This window comes from Hyalella azteca, unplaced genomic scaffold (assembly GCF_000764305.2).
Source record: "Hyalella azteca isolate HAZT.00-mixed unplaced genomic scaffold, Hazt_2.0.2 contig5407, whole genome shotgun sequence".
Lineage (NCBI taxonomy): Eukaryota > Metazoa > Arthropoda > Malacostraca > Amphipoda > Hyalellidae > Hyalella > Hyalella azteca.
This window is the reverse complement of record NW_025935599.1, coordinates 47,957-68,102: the sequence shown is the minus strand read 5'-3', so window position 1 is coordinate 68,102 and position 20,146 is coordinate 47,957. Positions and strand designations below refer to the sequence as shown.

At 39.8% G+C, this 20,146-nt stretch overlaps 1 protein-coding gene across 1 annotated transcript in view; it reads right to left on the bottom strand.

Annotated features, from left to right (window-relative positions):
- LOC108682437 (semaphorin-1A) overlaps positions 1-18,246 on the bottom strand; it is a 94,475-nt gene extending 76,229 nt beyond the window's left edge. Inside the window, exons 1-3 of the mRNA XM_018171597.2 lie at positions 18,178-18,246; positions 16,381-16,428; positions 13,629-13,722 (exon numbers count right to left, since the gene is read on the bottom strand). Of these exons, the coding sequence (XP_018027086.1) occupies positions 13,629-13,722; positions 16,381-16,428; positions 18,178-18,246 (211 nt within the window). The remainder of the gene's footprint in view (positions 1-13,628; positions 13,723-16,380; positions 16,429-18,177) is intronic.
- Positions 18,247-20,146: the final 1,900 nt, after the last annotated feature.

Sequence of the window (20,146 nt, the reverse complement as noted above, 5' to 3'; positions counted from 1 at the left end):
TGGTTCAACTTAAAAAAATCTTTACGCCTGCGTGATCACTATATGAAAAGAATCGCAGCTGGACATGGAGATATAGAGAAGGACTTTATCAACCGCATCCTTATTATTAACATGAGTTAAAAAAATAAGTAAATATCATCATTATCTCATTAAGAAAGTTTCAGGGGAAAACTCAAATTAATGAAAGAATGTAAGTAAGCAATTTGTACGACTAAATTTATACATTTTGGGTATACAGGAAAGCCAAATTTAAAAATAAAAAACAGAGAACCGGTAGAATAAACATATTACAATTTAGAGAACGTAAGAACTATATGTGGATCATAATTCATGGTCAAATTTCGATTCAAGCAATCAAATGATCTTAATACTGTCATGAATGATAGCCGACAAGTTGGACACCAGTTGCCAAAAATTCATCTAATATAAGTAAACTAGCTAAGCCTAGTTTTGAGCCGTCTCCTTGAGCAGCATGAGTATGCGAGTGACATGCGGAGAACGGAAAGCATTATTTTATATCGTGGAACACAAACACGATACAGCCGTCCTACTCAATTCCCGTAAAAAATTACGGCCATACTTTCAGCCGTGGATGAATCCATCTCGCTGAAGGGCGGCTAGCTCTCCGATCCAGAGGACTCAATATTGAAGCCCGCTATAGAGGTCCGCAGCGGTAGGCGCAACCGATGCTGCAGCGACGCTAAAAGAAACTTTGCTTCAGCTCAATTGCAAAAGTTCGAGAGTAAAATACAGGAGCTGAAGCTTGGATCAGCACGCAACGACTAGTGGGCGGGCGGTATTAACTGCGGAATGCGGAACCACAGCCGGTGCCTCATCCCAGATATCCGATGACATCAAATCCAAGCACGCGGTCGCTCCAGCAGTAAAAGGGCTCATGACAAAAGTTCTCATGTCCCCATACCGGATCCGTATCACCAAAACGCATGCTCGGAAGATTATTTTAGTCTAATAGCAATTTGATGCGAAAGCATTGATCGTGTTTTAGGAATTAATGACTAAATTTAATGAAAAAGCGTTGCAATCAACTTGAGCAGTCACATGTTTGCAAAGAGCTTTGAGCCGAATAGATGAGTAAAAAAAGATGCCTACACCTAAGATGCCTACACTTTAAAAGATTGATGCCTACACCTAAGATGCCTACGAAATTTAATTTAAAAAAATCAGAATTTTACAAGTCAAATTGACAAATGAATTACACTGTGGGAAAGCATATTATGATATCACAAACAGTAAATAGCTCTGAACTGTTTACTGCTCGTAATCACCTAAGTAACTCATTTCATTTCTCGTACAAGAATACTTCGGCTTATAGTAGTGACATGCACAAAATTAAGAAACACCGCTAATGTCAGAAAAGAACGACGCGGCACTTCGCCTGAGGAGCTGCGTAATAAAAGAGGAACAAAGAGGCAAATGCAGCCAAGACCACGAGCAGCTTTTAATTAAGGAGGCTGGCTGTTGGTGGCATAGACGGATGCAGGATTTGCACTTGGCGGAGGATTTCTTGTGTCAAAGCTGGACCTGATAGAGTATCAAGAGAGCATCAAGAAGAAAATACACAAAAGCACAGGCACTCGTAGACTACACTTGATTTTCCCTTAAATTTGTTAATTTTAATGAAAATTAGAAACAGAATGTCGGCCAGTTTTCGTTGGCCGCTGGAGAGAATGTTAATATTGCGAATTAGAAATGATAATTTTTGAGATTTTAGAGATTAATGAACTTTTTAGTCACATGGGTCAATAAGGTCCAAATTTATTTTCATGGATTACAAATCTGTGATTTTTTTCCTTTAACACTAACAGAGATACTCCAAGAGATATGGACCCGTGTTGATTTTAACTTAAAGCTCGTCACAAGCTTGCATCTGCATGCTACCGGAATCTATAATAATATAAACCACATGATTAACTTTGTCACCGATAATAACGCATCCCAAATGTTACATACTACAACTAATCCCGACTCGTTCAAATTTTTACATATTGTCTTTAAATGAATTTATGAATCAGTACATTGTTGAAAGAAGTCCAAGTAATCTACAGAAAAGATAGCCGGGCCTTTCAATTCTGAGAACCTCATGTCAGGGCGTAGGAGATGGCTGGCGTAGTCGATGGTGACACCGAGACATACGATCGGGCCAGACTAGCGCGGTTATGACGCTAAGAAAGTCGCAGGAGTTAGGAAAGTTAAGAAGTCGGCCACGAGAGTATCTTATGGCGCAGAACATGCGGCGGAACTTGGTGCACGTCTAGGGAATTCTTCCCAAACTTCTGAACGGACTCGAATACTAATGAAGACGCTCGAACGAAATAAGGCGCGTCAAACTACCAACGTTTGCAAGGAAAACTGTCACGCCAGGGAGACGTAACGTTCGCTTCTAATAATTAGGAAATGGATCCCTAGTCAGGGCTATACATTTATGTTGGTGAATTAATTTCACAGATAGGTTCGGATGGACGAGTTCTTCAGCGATCAGAGGCTTGCCATGAATACGTAATAAGAACATGGCATCGGTGACATACGGTAGTTTATATCAGGAGTCGAGAACCTTAGCACACCACAATTTCTGAGGACATAAATTCTATTAGAGCAAGTTTAATCAAAAAGTTAGTTTATAAGGCATTAAAAAACGGCTTTTCAATGTTTATTATGCTGCAATGGGAATTAATCATCCAAGATATATTTTTCTTTGAACGAATCTTTAATTAGGTAATCAATAATTTAATTGACCTAACTCATTCCGTAATAGTTTTTGTTCTGACACACGAGTATATATCAATGAAAGCGACAATGTAAAAAAATTCCAGTACAAGGACAACTCCTAAACGCCAGTACATTAGTAAAAGTGGGCTTCTTGAAAATTAAATCCCATAAAAAATATCTACAAGTAAGACAACGCAGTGCAGGGAAAGCATGTTAGGCACATAGAACATACAAAGAGACTGCGCAGCGCACTTGGGCGTGATGGCGACGGTAAATAACGAAGCTATAGGCGCTAAACACCCTCAGGAGGAAGCGATGAGCAAATGAAGGCGAGAAGGCTGCCGTGACGGGCAGGTGTAAATTTAGTGAGAGTGGCGCTACGGCCTTATAACGACCAGCCGCATCTAAAGAGCCACGCCTTGGGTGGCGAACTCAAGCTTCTCTGCTTAAGCTTCCTGCATGATGAGCGAATTAAAACAATACTTTGTTGCGTCGCTAGCCGCACTGCTGCAGTGTCAGCAGCGCTTTACTTCACACTTGATGACCGTATGCTCCAACACACAGTTTTAAGAAGATCAAAGTGTGGGGGAATTCATTTATAGATGAAAATCTCAACAACTTAGTCAAAGGTTCGAGGTTCACTGCAGGCTAACATCGACAAGCATTAAACGGAGAGAAATGTAACATATTTAACAGCGGGAATCTTCACCATAAAATACAGGCAGTAAAAGCCAAGGTGACCGGGGAGAAACAAATATGTTTCCTATGCTAGCTCGCCAATTTAGCTCGAACACAGGACTGCATGAAACTACTAAAATTTATATAACATGTACATGGCGATTATTTCCAGAGATAGGAGACAGCGCGGCACTGCGATTATTGCGGTGGTTTGGTACGAAAGTCGGCTGGGTATCTGAAGCTCCAGGGCCCATACTTTCAAAAAAAGTTAAGAGATCGTAAGTTCATCAGCCAATCACTGACGGCCTTTCAAGCAAAATCCACCAATCATAGACAAGAAAGTAGATCGTAAGTACTTAAGTTCACGTAGCGAGTTTTGAAAGCATGGCTCCAGGACAATTATTGCAATCGTAAGTTGTGACGACTGCACAGCTGCTCCTACGACACTGTACTCGCTCATTTCCCTGGGCAGGAAGCTCAGGAAATGAAATAGCGCCGGTGAGCGAAGCTTCACCGCTGCTACAGCCGCCGGAGCAGCAGTGATTGTGAGAGCTGCTATGCGGCAAACAGAGCTACGCCAACGACGAGCATGAAACATCGAGATTTTATTTATTGATAATTGTCGGGGAAATGATAAACGCGAAGGGTTGATAAGCCAATTGAAATATTATTCTATGACATCCTAATTTCCATAGTATTTGTGTTCAAGTGCCGACTAAAACAGCAGGTCCGGATAAATTTTCGGTATAGCACTATGTTTGCATGGCTATACCAAAATATAAGTGAACTTGATAATCAGGAGACATAACGGGGTTCAATGTGCCATATGATATATACTAAGTTATACAAATATTCAATTCATAATTTTGTGCACACGCTTCTCTTAACTATCAAATATAAGAATTCGATTTGAATTTAAACTGTGGCTAAAAATTTTCAGTCAATTCAAATAGAAATTTCTCATAAGTACAATGTTCACGGAAGGATTTGATTGGAAGTTTAATTTTTATTTGATAAAGTTATCAACTTCCTGGAGTTTAATTATTATTTGATAGCAGTTATCAACTTTCTAACAGAATAAAGCCGCGAGTTTCAACACAGACGCCGACTCTCTATGCAGTGCGGAAAACCAAGACCTTGCATGCGGTCGACAACATGACAGCACCAGAGTCGAGGGTATCGATCCCAAGCCCTCGTAGCTCATGTCACGCAAGGTTCCGCCGCAACCAAAAATCAATAAGTTCTCTCAAAAACTACACTAATTACGGGGGAATTTCAAAGGAGTTTATCGGGTAGAAGGTAAACAGCCAGTCGCGCTGGGCTGCTCGCAAGCAAAAGCGCCGAGAGAAATCAGGGCAGACAAGCTCGAGCCAAACCACGATGGTTGACTTGCGCTGCATTCGAATCAACGAAGCTGTTCTTAACGTTCTATCATGACTGCCTGCATGGATTTCTAAGAGCCGATACAGAAGAAAGTACTGCGTCATCAAGAGGAATTGGTACACAACTAGGCAAACATTTCATGCCAATTTCATACAGAAGTAACCATTTATTTTCAAGCATTTAAAATCAAGCCGGTAAATAAAAATACCGGCATTCTTCTAAAAAATTTGGAGTAGAAACTTAAATTTTCATTATGAAAACATCGATTCAAAATTATGCGAAAAAATTAAGAGCACAAGAACACGTATTAAAGTTACTCCCAATCTTGGATGCTTATATAATTTTTCAATGCACTATTCCTAATGACACTGCGAGTGCAATTGATTTGATGATGTACCACTGCGAGGCTCTGCGATGCAATTGATGATTCCTCGGTAGCTTCGCTGCAACATATTTTTGTCCATGCGTGGACATCTAAATTAATCCTCAGATCTTTATTTGACGCTCGCTCTGTAGAGGCCGATAAGAGTGAGGAGCCTAGTTGATGATCTTCAGAATGCAGTCCCGGGCCATACTTTCAAAACACGCTAAGTGAACGTAAGTACTTACGCTAAATTTTCTTGTCTATGATTGGTGGATTTTGCTTGAAAGGCCGTCAATGATTGGCTGATGAACTTACGATCTCTTAACTTATTTTGAAAGTATAGGCCCAGGGCTCTTCATTAACTCTCTGTGCCATCAATCTTTGAGTCTAAAACTGGCGTGCATGCAGCTCGTCATTCATATTCATATTCTTTATTCACAGAGGAGCACACATTCACACACAAGTACCTTATTGATTTATTCCAAAATCAGCGAATAAATGAGAACAGAAGTTCTCGAATTATTTATAATAAGTGTGGAAAGTGGAACTCGACCTTCTGCTGACTAAAATTTAGTTTTAAACCTTCGGACAGAGAAATCTCACTTCTATGAATTTAAGCTGAAAAATTTTATAAACATCTACAGCGATACTTTGAAATTTGTCGGAAGTTGTCCAAAACATTAAAAACTCATCAATTAGCACATAAATTCAAACCCCTCTGCGAGGTTGAAAATAAATTTAGTAGCTTTCCGCTAACGTCAGCTAATCTACATTAGGCATTCGTTTTCAGATAAACATTTTGCAAGGTAAAAAATTTGTCGGGGCGTAACATTTCAGTAAATGATCGAAGCCACTCCAGAGTGATTAATAGATTGCATCTAACTGATGGCAGCCGCCTCAAACTTTTTAGATTGTATTGACGAGCAAAAATAGAGGACGACTAGTTACGTTGAGGACGCCCAGTAGCGGCATGTACGTATTTATGAATAGTTACTATTATTAATACATGAATAATTATACATGAATTAATTAATAAATGAATGAATAGTTAATATTAATTAATAATAGCGGAATGTATTTTTATGAATACCGGTAGTTATTAATGTGATCTAGAAATGAATTAGGCCCAGATGAGTAGGCAGAACACTCAAGACTCACAAAGTAAATCCAATAACGAAATTAAACAATAGTAACGGAATTTCAGTAACAATTATTTAAAGCCATGTTTATGCAGACCCTTCAATGTAAAGTAATATATAACGTAACGAGCCATGACTCTGCTCTCAATGATCAGCAAAGCAATAGAGTTTTCAGCACAAAAACACAACTCGCACGTCACAGCAGAGAATGGCAGTCGCGCGTCTAAAAAAATCGAGTTCGCTCCGTGGCAAATTGTCGGTAGAGTCCGACGTAGGAAGGAAGGGGGCGAACAAGAGTTTGATGCTTTATCTTAATTAGAGCCAGTCAGTATAATGAGGGCCTGAGCCAACGAGGACCGTCTCGAGACGCACTGAACTGCAAAAATCGTTAACTTGTCTTGAGTCATACATTTCACCAATGAATGCACGAGTAAAAAGACGAACGGTTGTGAGTCCTTGCATTCCTGGACCATCATTAACTGTAATATATGTAATTCAAATCACGGAACAAGGTAGACAACAAATATATGCTCACATGTGTAAATCGAAAAAAAATCTTCGACAATGATCGATTTTATTATTCCTAAATAATTAAAAAAATCCATAATTATTAATTACAACCTCAGGAAAATCCATGGCCGGAATTTATATCAAAGGAGTGCCTGGTCCAGAATATAAGACTTTAGACAAATTCACATGAAATATTTAATGATGCATGAATTGTAAAAACAATAGCAGAAGTGGTAAACATATCCTAATGCAGGAACAAACTTCTATACAAAATCCTAAATAACTAAAAAATAAAGAAGACGTTTTAAATAAACGCATGCGCGATCAAGAATTTTATTTTTGCTTTCCAAGAACATGATTGTGTAATTATCTGTATGTATGGTAGGAATAAGGTTGAAAACGAAAAAAATAGATCAGTACTCACTGCAGTGAGTGTCAGCAAGCGCATTTTCTCGTGCTTTAAATCAGTTTTCATTGCGATTTGTACAGTGCATTGCACTCGATACATCACTTTGTCTGTCCGTGTGAAGTCACGGACAGACGGACGGACATGGCGAGCTCAAGAGCGCCTTTTTTCCATAAATGAGAAAATCACAGAAAACGAATGAAAACGATAAAGAAGAGCTTGCAAGATACTTAACACTCGTATAAACGCAAGACTCGTACACGAAAGGAGCGTTGAGCACGAGAGCACCAGACGGCGCAGTACAAGCGCAGTGGTAACAAGTATTGAGCGGAGGCATGGCGCTACGGAGGCCCTCACGAGACATTCGCCAAGGCAGACATGAGCACAACTTTCAAACATATCAACAATACTTGATACGTGTTGGTTGATAAAATAAGCTCAAATATTAACTCAATGAACAAGAGAACAGGTAATATATGCTTTGAAAAAACAGCCAGTGAGTATACATGAGGATATCGACTAGACTTGAGATGAAAAAAAAAAACGTTCTTGCGTGCTGCAGTTGTTACTAGTAAATGTTGCTCGTACACTAGTAGTAGTAATATCTCTGATATAGGAAGAATTAAATAAACGACAACGGTCCGCAAAATATGCCAGGCCGCAAAATAGACATGCATTTTTATTCCATCTTGAAAATAAATAACCCGAAAGCCTTATTCGATAACAAAACAATTTTAATCTCTTTCAGTTGCATTTGTGAAATTCAACTATTAAGTCAAGCGGAAAAAAATTGTATCAATCAAATAACGCTCAGTGGTTTTTAACGTCATACGTTGAAATACTTATCAGACAGAGCTGACATTTAACACGAGTATTAATTATAAATATTGTAGCTTCAGGAGTTGATTGAATTGCTGAATAGTTGAGGAGTTGACAGATATACTGAATGACCAAGGCCACTCCAGCCGTTACAAGGCCGATGTCTTAAGCATTGAAACACGCGCAGTGCATTACACGTTATCATCAATGGATTGCAAACTGAAGGTCATCGACACTCGAAACATTCAATATTCGGGATAAAAACAGCGACGAGGAAATGCTTAGGAAAGGTCAAGGCGAATTGTGACACGACGACTAAATATGTCGACGAATGGAAAAAAATGTCAGCGATCAGGTTGCAGAACCAAAAATAAACACAAGCAGCTTAAAATGACGCAAATAAATCACATATAGAATGGATTTTCAGTACCTATCTGAAATTAATTCAAAGTAGAGCGAAGGCATGCAATTTTAAATAAATTAAAATCTAGAGCACGAATTAATCGACAGAACTTAATAAAGCAAAATACAGCGATAAATTTCATGTTTGTTTAAATATTTTTTTATTAATATAAGCAAATTAACCTACAAGATCCTAACTATCTAACGCGCAATCGGTGAGGGAGCTAACCGAACAGATATTATTAATTATGGTACAACTTGTGAGACGATCTCCACTTGATTAGACAGGTTGTCCGTTCCCGGAAAATACCGTTCCTTGCCGCACGGCTATAACCAAGTAGTCTGAACAATTTGAGCATGTCACGACCGAGACTTTTTAGTATAATGTTTAATTGAAAAAGAGCCTCCAGGCAACCGTTATACGAAACAATATCCAGAAATAAATATTCAATTACGATAAAATGAACATCACAATTCTAGTGGCAAATATTGTCGAGTAAATCAGAGCGCGATAAATGCCTCTCCTGCGTGGGGAGCTAGTGGTTAATTTGCAAGCATTGGGATTTTACGGGAACGAGATGAAGCAACAGAAAACTCAGGTATTTCATGAAATTACAAAATTTGATTAATGTTTCTTAAGATTTTGTGCCGCGAGATACTTAGCTCATATCATTCTGTGTAAATCGGTAATTTTCTAGCAAGAAACACTTGAATTGGAGATTTTGTGACAGTTATTAGGCCTTTGGAACCAAGAGCTTTTGAGGGGCAGATCACCCTCTTGAATTATTTTCTGTGTATATCTTGTAAGAAAAATCTACAATACACAAGAAAAATGCATAATTAAATAATTATTAAGAGAATTAAGTTATTTAATTAATTGAGAAACATCTCCCGCAGCAACAACATTGCCAATAACTTACATTATTCATTAGATTCTAGAAACAAATACGTGCATCACCGTAAATTGGGTTTATCAACTTTTTAATCTATTTTAGGAAATATTTCGTAGTGGAGAGGCACAGAGTCCATAGTAATGTATTTATTAATTGTAAAAACAATAGCAGCAACTTTTATTAATTCTATTAACTTTCTATGATGTGTGAGCAGACTCTGTTATTTTGCACTTAATATAATGCCTATTTTTTCGAAATAAATAAGTAAATAAATATGATTACAAAAATGTATATTTATGTGAGCAATTGTGAAAATATTAACCAATAAGAGACAACGAAACAACTGCGACTCACAACGAAGGCTCTGACAAACATCAGTGAAAAGTGCAACATGGAAGGGGAGAATCTGTCACAGAGACAGAGAAGGAGGGGGCCACGGGGCGGCAGATATGGAGATAAAGCGGGATGGAGGGGGCAGTTTTGGATCAATAACGGCAGGGAGAGGTGGATGGGGACGTACGGGAAGAGGAGCAGCAGCGCTGGCGTTGCTGCAGTGCCAGTGCCTGTTTTTAGCGCATTTTCTCATTTATGGAAAAAATGCACTATTGTGCTCGCCATGTCCGTCTGTCCGTCCGTCTGTCTGTCTGTCTGTCTGTCTGTCTGTCCGTCTGTTTGTCTGTCCATTCGTGACTTCACGTTTTCGTCGACGAGAAAATGCGCTCTCTGTCACTCAGTGCAGTGAGTATTGAGTTATATTTTTTTACTTCTGTCTACAGGCTACATGGCATCTTTTGTTACAATAATCAAGAAATATAATGTAACATTATTATTTAAATAGACAAAGACACGATAAGAAGCCCAAAAAATCTGCCATCCAGAGGCTTCATCAGAATAAAAAAAACGCATTTTTTAATACAGTATATGCTGCAAAATAACGGATGGCGAATGAATAGGAAAGTACGGATGCGCGAGAAAACGTTCGTAAACTCTCGCAATTTGTCACATTTATATAAAAAACGCAATAAAAAAAACGAAGTGATCGTAACGGCAACAAGAATTTCTAGTTCAGTATTGTTTGCCACGGAGGCCGGAGAAGCAAGGTTTAAAACTGCGCCAGTCTTGGCTGATGCGGGAGTTACCGAGGGCGCGTAGCAACTCTACGGGCCGTAGCACTGCTACGCGCCGGGGTCCCAGCAGCCTCAGGCCGGAAACGGCGCCGGCCGGACGGACTTGGGAGCAACGTGCGCGGAATAACACGTGAAAAATTGAAAGAAAAAAACGTAGGAATGGCTAAAAATGTCGGAGTTAAATGATAATACAGTGGGCAACAATAAATATGTGATAGCCATTCAAAACTATGAAGCTCAGACCTGTGAAAAAAAAAAATAAATTCATATAAAATCATATAAATTCAGACCTGTGAAAAAATTATTTCATGAATACGATGGAATACCATGAAACGCAGGAGAAATCTAGTACAAATTTTATTATCAAATAATCTGGACAATTTTGATACGCACCTGATTTTACAAGAACATCAGTTGGGAAAAAAAATCAATATTTGAATGGGGATCATTGAAATTCACTAATTCATTGCAGTGGCGTAAAAATAAAGCAGTAAATCTTCATTCTGGGATTAGGGCATGGAATGTGATATTTGAGAAGTTTGTGATGCGGATGCCAGTGAGAAGTATATCTGTACGGTAGACGCAAGTATGGAGGAATTATTTGTTAAACTTGAGACAGCGAAATATTAGTTGGAACATTGTGCGAACGATGTAGAGATTTCAGACTTTCAGTATGCATGCAGTTGGTTGATATGCGTTATCGTTAAAATTATGTTTGAATGCAATTGCGATAAATTATTGAAAATAATTATTCAATACTCAGGGCTGGTGATTTGAAAAACAATTCTCGAAGCCTGCATTTTGATAGTTAATATAGCACCGTGAAACTAAGAGCTCATGCGTATAATATTTAATGCTGTAAAAGACAGATAACCAGCCCATCAGAGAAACCGTTTAGCGTTAGTTTTTCTCGGATGGAAGAAGTGGCGTGAATTATGTGGCAATCAGAGTACAAAAACGACAATCTGAGGACTTTTATTTCTTCTAGGCTCACTGTACATTTTTTAAGACCATCTCATTAGGTCATAAGAAAACATGGGAATAAATTATGCGTGCTGTGCAACAATCAACTTTGTTTTTCCTCTAATGACAGTACCATTACCGAAAGTTCTCGCAGCGGAAAGTATCTCAGGAAATCCAACTCATAAATCCTCTGCAAAGATAAACATAGGCTTTTTGGCTGCGAGCGCAGCAAAAACTGAGGCCACGTAAAAATCTTGCGACTCGATGTTTATGAGGCAGCCGATACGAAGCTCTGGCTTTTCTATTAGGCCAAGCCTTGTGGGATGCAAGCCCCTGGGCCATATGGTGCGCGTTTGCGGCGTTCGCCAGTTTCTTATACGTCCTCAACTTGGAATTATATGGAGCTCTCAGACTAGCCGCAAAACTCGGTCGATCACCGCGGCTCATCGGCGATGTAGATGCATGCATGAGCGGCGAGCTTGAGTCTTGGGCTGTAACGCTTTTCCCTCCATGTTATGTCCAATAATATATAAGCAAAACTAGAGTAATAAAGGAATTTAGTTTAGAAATACTCGCTTTGGGGAAGAAATATAAGTGTAATTTGTAATATATCAACAAAAATTCAAATTAATTGGATGCAAATTACGGCACGGCATTTAAAAAAGCCGAGGTCTCAACAAAGCCAACTTCTATCACAAAAAAGACCACAAAAACATACTTGAGATATCATCACGGAGTCGGACTGGGAGCTTGGATTTATCTCTTGACCAGGAAACTCAGCAAATCACAGTACTGCTGGGCCCATACTTTCAAAATTCGCTAAGTGAACGTAAGTACTTACGCTCTATTTTCTTGTCTATGATTGGGGGATTTTGCTTGTAAGGCAGTCAATGATTGGCTGATGAACTTACGATCTCTTAACTTTTTGAAAGTATAGGTCCTGGACTGCATGCGATGCAGTAGCGATTGCCGTGATAGTGAACAGAGCGCACTAATAGCCCCGACTTGAACAGTATTTATACGCAAGCATAAAACCAAATTGTTAGCTGTCACGCACATCACGTCAGGCGAGTATGTGAAGTGAGTATAGGCAGTTAACACGCACAGTCAGAACTGTTATGAAATATCAGGTCAACTACTTGAAGCCAACTCAATTCAAAGATATGCAAATACAAGTTGCAGCACGAAAAAGCATATTCAATTTGTGTGTAACATTTTTTGAACACATATGGGAAACACAACTTTCAATTTAACCTTAGATAAATATTATTAACGAAAGCAAAACGTGGCAAATGCACTAAATGCAACCGTAAATCGTGACCCCGCCTAACATCATCATTAGTATCCAGGATGCAATAAATCTTCAATAGAGTGTGACAATAACAAGCCGAGCGGCAAGGCCTCGAATGAACAACAAGCAATACACAATTAACAATGATTCTCCACAGCAGAAACAAAGCAAAATACAAGCCATCGAGTGCGTGGTTCCACCCTCATTAATATTCGGTAGCACATTAAAATGTAAATTTATTAAAATTAAGTAGCACACGCACAGCGTGTGCTACTCTGGCACTCGCGCCAGTCCATTAAAGCAGCACGAGCCCAGCCCCAAAAGCTTATACATGAACCTATAACGCCAACCAAAAGCCAAGACTGGAGCATAATTAGGGCCTGTCAAAGCAAAGGGCCAAATGCACCATAAATTTTTGACGATTGGCGATCATTAACTGAGACTCGATTGAAAAATTATACTCAACTGAACAGGATGCTCAGAGAAAAAAAACATGCTAACAATTGAATCAGTCATATTCAAGATAACATTTCTCGAACGGTGCCAACTCCATAAATGTGCAGAAAACTCCAAGCTCCAATTATCAACTAGTTTTGTATCAGATACCTAAGTAAAATTTATAACCAATTATTACAGCAAGTTTTATAGTGATGTCTATTTCCTCTTATAACAGCGGCTTTAATCAGCAAATGGAGCGTAGCTTCTTAATGCCATGAATGATAGTACTACGAGTATGCTGGTGCTACGAGAAAAGAGTAAGCAATTGCAACAACAATCAAATAAACCGGGACCAATGTACAAGTAAAAGTGCCTAGAATCCACAACTCGAAGTCGTAACGCGGCTGCGGACGCGGACTCGGCTCTAGCAAGAAGCCCCCTAGCGAGTCGGCCAGCCCAGAGACATTTTTTAATAAATGTCAGGTTACTGAAGCGTGCCACGGACATCCGAATGGCCGATGAGCTCTCGACTGGCTGCCAGAGCGGAGAGGCAGAGGAGGCGAGGAGGGAGCAGATCAGAGCCTACACACGAGCAACACAAGGCTGGGGAAACTTATACAAACCGTCAACCGAAACATGTTTCCTTTTCAAAAAAACCCGACACTGTCGAGTCAAAATTTGCAAAAAACGTTAAAAACGTTACTGTCGTAAAGGACTGTTTAAGGTAGCCTCAGACGATTTTGAGTTGTAGTCCCAGTTATTGGCTGTGCAGGACAAGCCCATCAGTTGAGAGTGTGGGTAATGAGGAGGGAGCGAGGAGAGGCTCATGACGCAGGACCAGTAACATAGGCACAAATCAATGTGAAGACCAAGTGCAGGAGGCGCGCACGCACACTGCTGGTCATGCAGTTCTATTTCCGTACAATTCAATTACAGAGGCACCATCAGTTTGCCCCTGCCCTGCTGCAACGTTCCTGTCTGCCTACGATCTGTTGCTCGTTCGCACGTTGGAAATTATAGTTTCAAGCGTAGATAAGGTTTACTGGACAATGTTCAACTACGTGGAATGAATAAAAAGCACCCGAAGCCTTTTACAGAAAATTCAGTAAACTTGCGCTATTCATGTCGAGCTGCAGCTACCAAAAATCCTAGCAGTTCACAATCTATACAACACTTAAAATAAAAAATGCATCTCATTCATATGTAGTTCTTTATACCTTTCTAGATACGTTATTGCCTAGTATGTTTCGACACTTTGGCAATGCGGATGCTCACCAAGTATAGTACAGACGAGATATTCATTACGTCAGAAAAGAGATGACAGCTGGATCGCTGTGAATTCACAATCTCGTGAGCATTTCACATGAAGCCTACACAGTGAAGCGTCGATTGCCATATCATTTCCTCCTACGCGCAGCGGCAAGTGCTAAGAATGGAACGCGCACAGTACTTGCCGTTAGCGAAACACGTTGCACAAAGAACTCTGGCTGAAATTATAAGACCGCGAATGCCATTCGAATCAATGGCATAACTGCAGAAAGAAATTCCCGCATCCCCTATTGCATTTATAATGATATGGGTCGAAATTGCAGGTGTTTAAACTTAAAAGTTCTAGTGCTCCGTATATGAAAGCAGTGCTACATTCTACCATGTACTATAAATCTACTTGAAATATGGCGAATGAATGTCGGAGCATCATGCGAATTGAGGCGTGGTGAACGCAATTCGCCGACGAAGTTTAGGGCGGCCGCTTACTTTCCAAGGCAATAGGACACGCAGAGAAGTAGTAACTCTTCGACCGACTCGTGCTCGTCCCGTACCGTCGCCTCAAACCCCTTGAGTTCCTGGAAGACAAGTCAAAAATCCAGTGCATTCACATAGCGAACGTTTCAATACGGTCGCACATGACACTCGACCGTTACTGCATCGGTCGTACGGCTGCTATTAACTTCCCAATCACGGACGTACATTTCTTGTGTTGTTGCTTTTAGTGTCAGGCTAAAACAATTGAATATGCGCAATTGAATGACGCGCAATACGCAATTGAATGACTCGTATACACACAATATACAACTATAACGCTTTTTATTATTTGAACTTTGACGCAACCATAGGCAAGAATCATTCAAGAATCGCGCATACAAAGAAGCAAACTCGTTCAGCACAAAAAAAGGAAACCCCAGGGCGTTCAAAGGCGCAATTAATAAGGAATTCTTCTCTGCGACGACATCGATTCGTCAGCGCTGTGTCCATCTCTCCATCACTCCTCGCTTTTAGATCGGCCGCGCCTCAAGCCATTTTTTGCTCACCAGCCATTAAGAAAAATCATCTATCATGCTTGATTCTCAGAATAAAATACAACTAGTACAAAAAAATGACACTGTACCAGCAAACGCTGATATAACAATAATCAGGAACAGCGTTAGAGCTCGAGAACCCAATACTTGAAGCAAACACAGCAACATGAATAGAAGCTGCAGCACCATCAGCTGCAGCAGGCGGCCCAAGAGGCGGTCTTAAAGAGATTAAATAATTAGCGCAGGAGCGACACGCTAGAATACTGAAACGAGCGATGTCCAGGAGACCGCCAGTCGTTGCGGCGACAGCCAAAAAAACTGAATTTTTCCAAAAAGAAGACAAATTATCGCCCCTCATGCCAATAAAACACGTCGCGCCCGTGCCAAGCAGCATCTCTTGCATGCTAAAATAAACAGCCAGTAAAAATATATATTATACACTTAGCACAAATGATGGAATAATATTTGACCTGAGACTGCGTAAGAAAAAGTGTGCGTGAAGGCACCTGTCCAGCCCAAGATGATCGCGTGCTGCGCTAACTTTGTATTATTTGTATTATAATATTGTAAAATCAAGCGTCATGATTCAATGTGACAGCAACGCAAACAAGACGAACTTAGGGGAAAAAGCATAATAATGCCCCATTAAGCGCTTCAATTCCCCATCCATATATTCAATAAAGTGATGATCAAATATGAAAAATTGAGAAGTAACGGTGATGAAAGGTTCTGCTGACGTCATCAACTTACTGAATCACTATAAACACACAAGAGCTCTACAATCTTACAAAATGGTAAAAGCGAGACGAAGTGTACGCGTAAAAAAAAATCAACGGTGAAATGATCTTTATGGATACTAAATCAGAACAAGTACGGACTAAATTGAAGGCACTTAGTCGAAGGTCAAGTCGATGATAACTAGAACAAAGAAGCGGTAACTTACAATCGCTGCTTCAACTCTGTAGTCGGTCTCCCTGAGCATTGAGCTTACCTGCAATAGTGAAAAACACATCAGACAAATGGAATAAAACACATCAGACAAATGAAAAGGTTTTCAAATGGTTTAGATACCAAACCAAGTTATTTAATTTCATCAAACTTAATATTCTCAATGAATTCGTGGTAATACAAATTTTTACGGTAAGAACCTATCCACACTCGAATGTCAGCCCCCAAAATTGAAAATACCGCAGTCACTTTTTATACACAACAATTTTGCTTACTTCGTCACAGTAGGAAACTGAAACCAATTGCAATTCATAAGCAGCTGTATTAAAATTATAATTCAACTATATACCGCAAAGAAATAAAATTATCCAGGACCAACTTGTGCAACTAGGATTCAGAAAACACAATAAATCAGTTATCAGTTGAGAATTACATTTATGCTTCAAAATCTTATATACGATCTTGCTCACAGGGCAGGTTAAGAAATATACTCAAAGCATATTTGTCTGATCTCGATTCATAAACATGATAGCCTACAACAATGAAAATATAACCCCGTAGTGTACATTCACTTGATATCACTTCCCGTCCCTCACTAGGCACGGAAGAGACATAACAAAATTTAGAGTCGCCCCAGCTTCTAGTAATCCAAGTCAGAAGCTGCCACGTCCGTAAATTTTCACTGGGTAACAAAATTCAGAGTCGCCCCAGCTTCTGGTAATCCAAGTCAGAAGCTGCCACGTCCGTAAATTTTCACTGGGTAACAAAATTTGATGAAGTTCATTTCGTGCCTTGAACAATACATATTACAGCTGTGCTTGCTAGCACAAGCATTGCGATAGTGTTGCTACGAGAGTTGCCAACATAGCCTAGCATAGACGCTTGATTAGACCTCATAAATATATTTTAAGTAGACAAGTTTTCTGCAAATTATTGCTGTTCAGTAGCTGATGCGCGGTCATCGATCGCCGTTTTTCGTTAAAAGGAAATCGCACAACAGCAACGATAATCTCACCGCGCACAGTGGAGAAAAATTGCAAAAATTGTTCACTCGCGTATTTTAAAATGCGGCATAAACACAGTAATTATATTAAGTTATATTTTCAAGTTATAAAAGTTATATAGTTATATTTTCAAACTATTACAAATATTCGAACCGGTTATATGGAATACAGTCGAGCCCATCGTTGATCGGGACGAATTATTCCCAAAGCTGACTCAAGAATCCGTTCAATTTGTCATCCATAAAAATAAGAGACGGAAGGATTTAAAATTCAAATGACCGATTTAATTTTATAATGAGTGCCTAACATGATGATTACATTTAGGATCAATACCGTACTAGGATGATATAACACTGGAATCAAAATTTTCAAGAGCTCACTCAACGATAATTTAGACGGGCCGAATTAGCTGAATTAGAACACATTCAGGAAGAGGGTTAGATTCAATAGCGCAATGATCAAAGAGCCCGTGGATGTGAGAGAGAAGACAGAACAAATGAATAGGGGCTGTCAGGAGCACCCACTGGATCTCCCACACGCGCATCCAGAAATCCAGTGAGTGGTTTCGCTTTCCAGCACCATGAAAGTCCATACATCAATGAATGTCGACTGGATCTCCCACACGCGCATCCAGAAATTCAGTGAGTGGTTTCTCTTTCCAGCACCATGAAGTCCATACATCAATGAATGTCTCGGTAAATGCCACGCTATCGTTGAAGAAGACGGCGATGTTCACGGCTGCCGAGACTCATCAAAGTAACTCGAGGGCTGCAGCTTCAAAAGCTTACCAGAGCGAAGCGGTCGCAGGAGTGATGAGCGAGCCATTCAGCAAGGATGAGCTTAATGGAGAGACTCATGACGCGATGGTCCTCACCTAGGATCGCCTGTTCACTAGGCCAAAACATACACAAAACTTTAACAATCTCACGATGACGAGATGCCCGTTTATTATCTGCCTGTTCACTAGGCCAAAACATACCCTTACCAACAATCTCACGATGACGAGACACCAGTTTATTATCTGCAGAATTACGGACTATTAACTGCGGTAAGAATCAAATGACAGAAAACGACATTGCTATGGGTTACATGAGTAAATAATTCAACTATGCTGGAGCACAAGGATGACAAATCCGGAAATACCCTGGAACAAATTTATATTGGAGTACTTTTTTACCCCCTTTTTGCCACCCCATACATATAGACACAACACTCAATATTCACAGTTTTAAGGCAAAAATACAAGGCAAAGTAAATTTTTTAGCACGTTTGAGAACCGGCTGCTGGTACATTTCACTATATTAGAAGAACTTTATCCGCTATACGAGTGCTATTTGAGTATAGCCTAACTTCAAAGACCTAATGGCCTGAAAGGGGTCCAGAAAATAATACAATTATGAGGTCGAAGCACTCTAGCAGAACTGCGCACGGAAATTAGTGCAGCAACAGGGGAAAATCAATGGACGATATTTGGAAAAAAAACATGAAATCGAAATTGAATTACACGCCGTGAGGGAGCCAGCCACTGACATACGTTCGAATTCATGGGAAAGCGCGTGCCGCGTTGAGAGAATGAAGGGTTTTCTGGAAGTGCATGAATTTCCGGTGTACACTTAGACTCTTTGTTATTGACAAGACTAATATTACTCTTATAGCCATACAATTTGTTGAAATTAAGCAAATGCATTACAAAAAACTTGAACATCGATAACATAAAAACAAAAATGTGTGCGACACAAGGCAAAATACTACAGTAAGAACTTCCTTAAATAAATTGAGACGGGAAAATGCCCTTCAGCGATGGAAAACTGTGATGAGTAAAGATGAAATATGAACTTCATTCGAGATAAGCGATCTCGGTATTTTATCAGCAGCAGCAGCGTTCTCGGCAGGAAAAATTAGTAAAGAAGGCTACGTTATCTGTGGGGGCACGCAGTCCACAAGAATATGCTATAACACTAAAAGGATATGAGATGTACAAACACCAACGAAATAATATCATGAAGCTATTAGAATGCAAATGAACGTTTCCGCTTTGTACGGTTCAATGGTCTATGTGCCGTAAGCTATTTCGTATGAGTGATCTTTTTTTCTACGCATTGTACCATGTATTACATCGAATAGTTTTTCATCATCAATACGTCTATCACCCGAAAAACGTAAATAAATCAAATTAGAACGCATAAGCAAAATTGATAAAAACAGTTCTAAATGATCTCCATCATAAACATTATTCTGAAAGCGACCTGAACGAAATTTCTATGACTTTAGTTTATCCACAAGCTAGGGAGATAACTGCATGATACGTTATCTCAGCTGTCAGTCGCCGCATCATCGTCGCTCACAAAGGAAACCGTTCATCAGGGCCTATACTTTCAAAATTCGCTAAGTGAACGTAAGTACTTACGCTCTATTTTCTTTTCTATGATTGGTGGATTTTGCTTGAAAAGCCGTCAATGATTGGCTGATGAACTTACGATCTCTTAACTCTTTTTGAAAGTATAGGCCCAGGTCTGAGAGTTTGCAAGGAGCCATCATGATCAGTCTGGTAGTCGACGTAAGATTCCCAGAAAAATGCTCGCAACATTAAAGGACGCGGAGTTCGAGAAGGACGCGAAGGGAGTGGTCGCCTCATTCGTTACAGAGAGACAACTTATGAGAAAACTTTCGCCGCCAACTGGCAAAGTTTCGAGATTATCCAGCAAAGAAAGATCACAAGCCTCCGATGAAGGGAATAATTGCTACCAGACGCTCGAA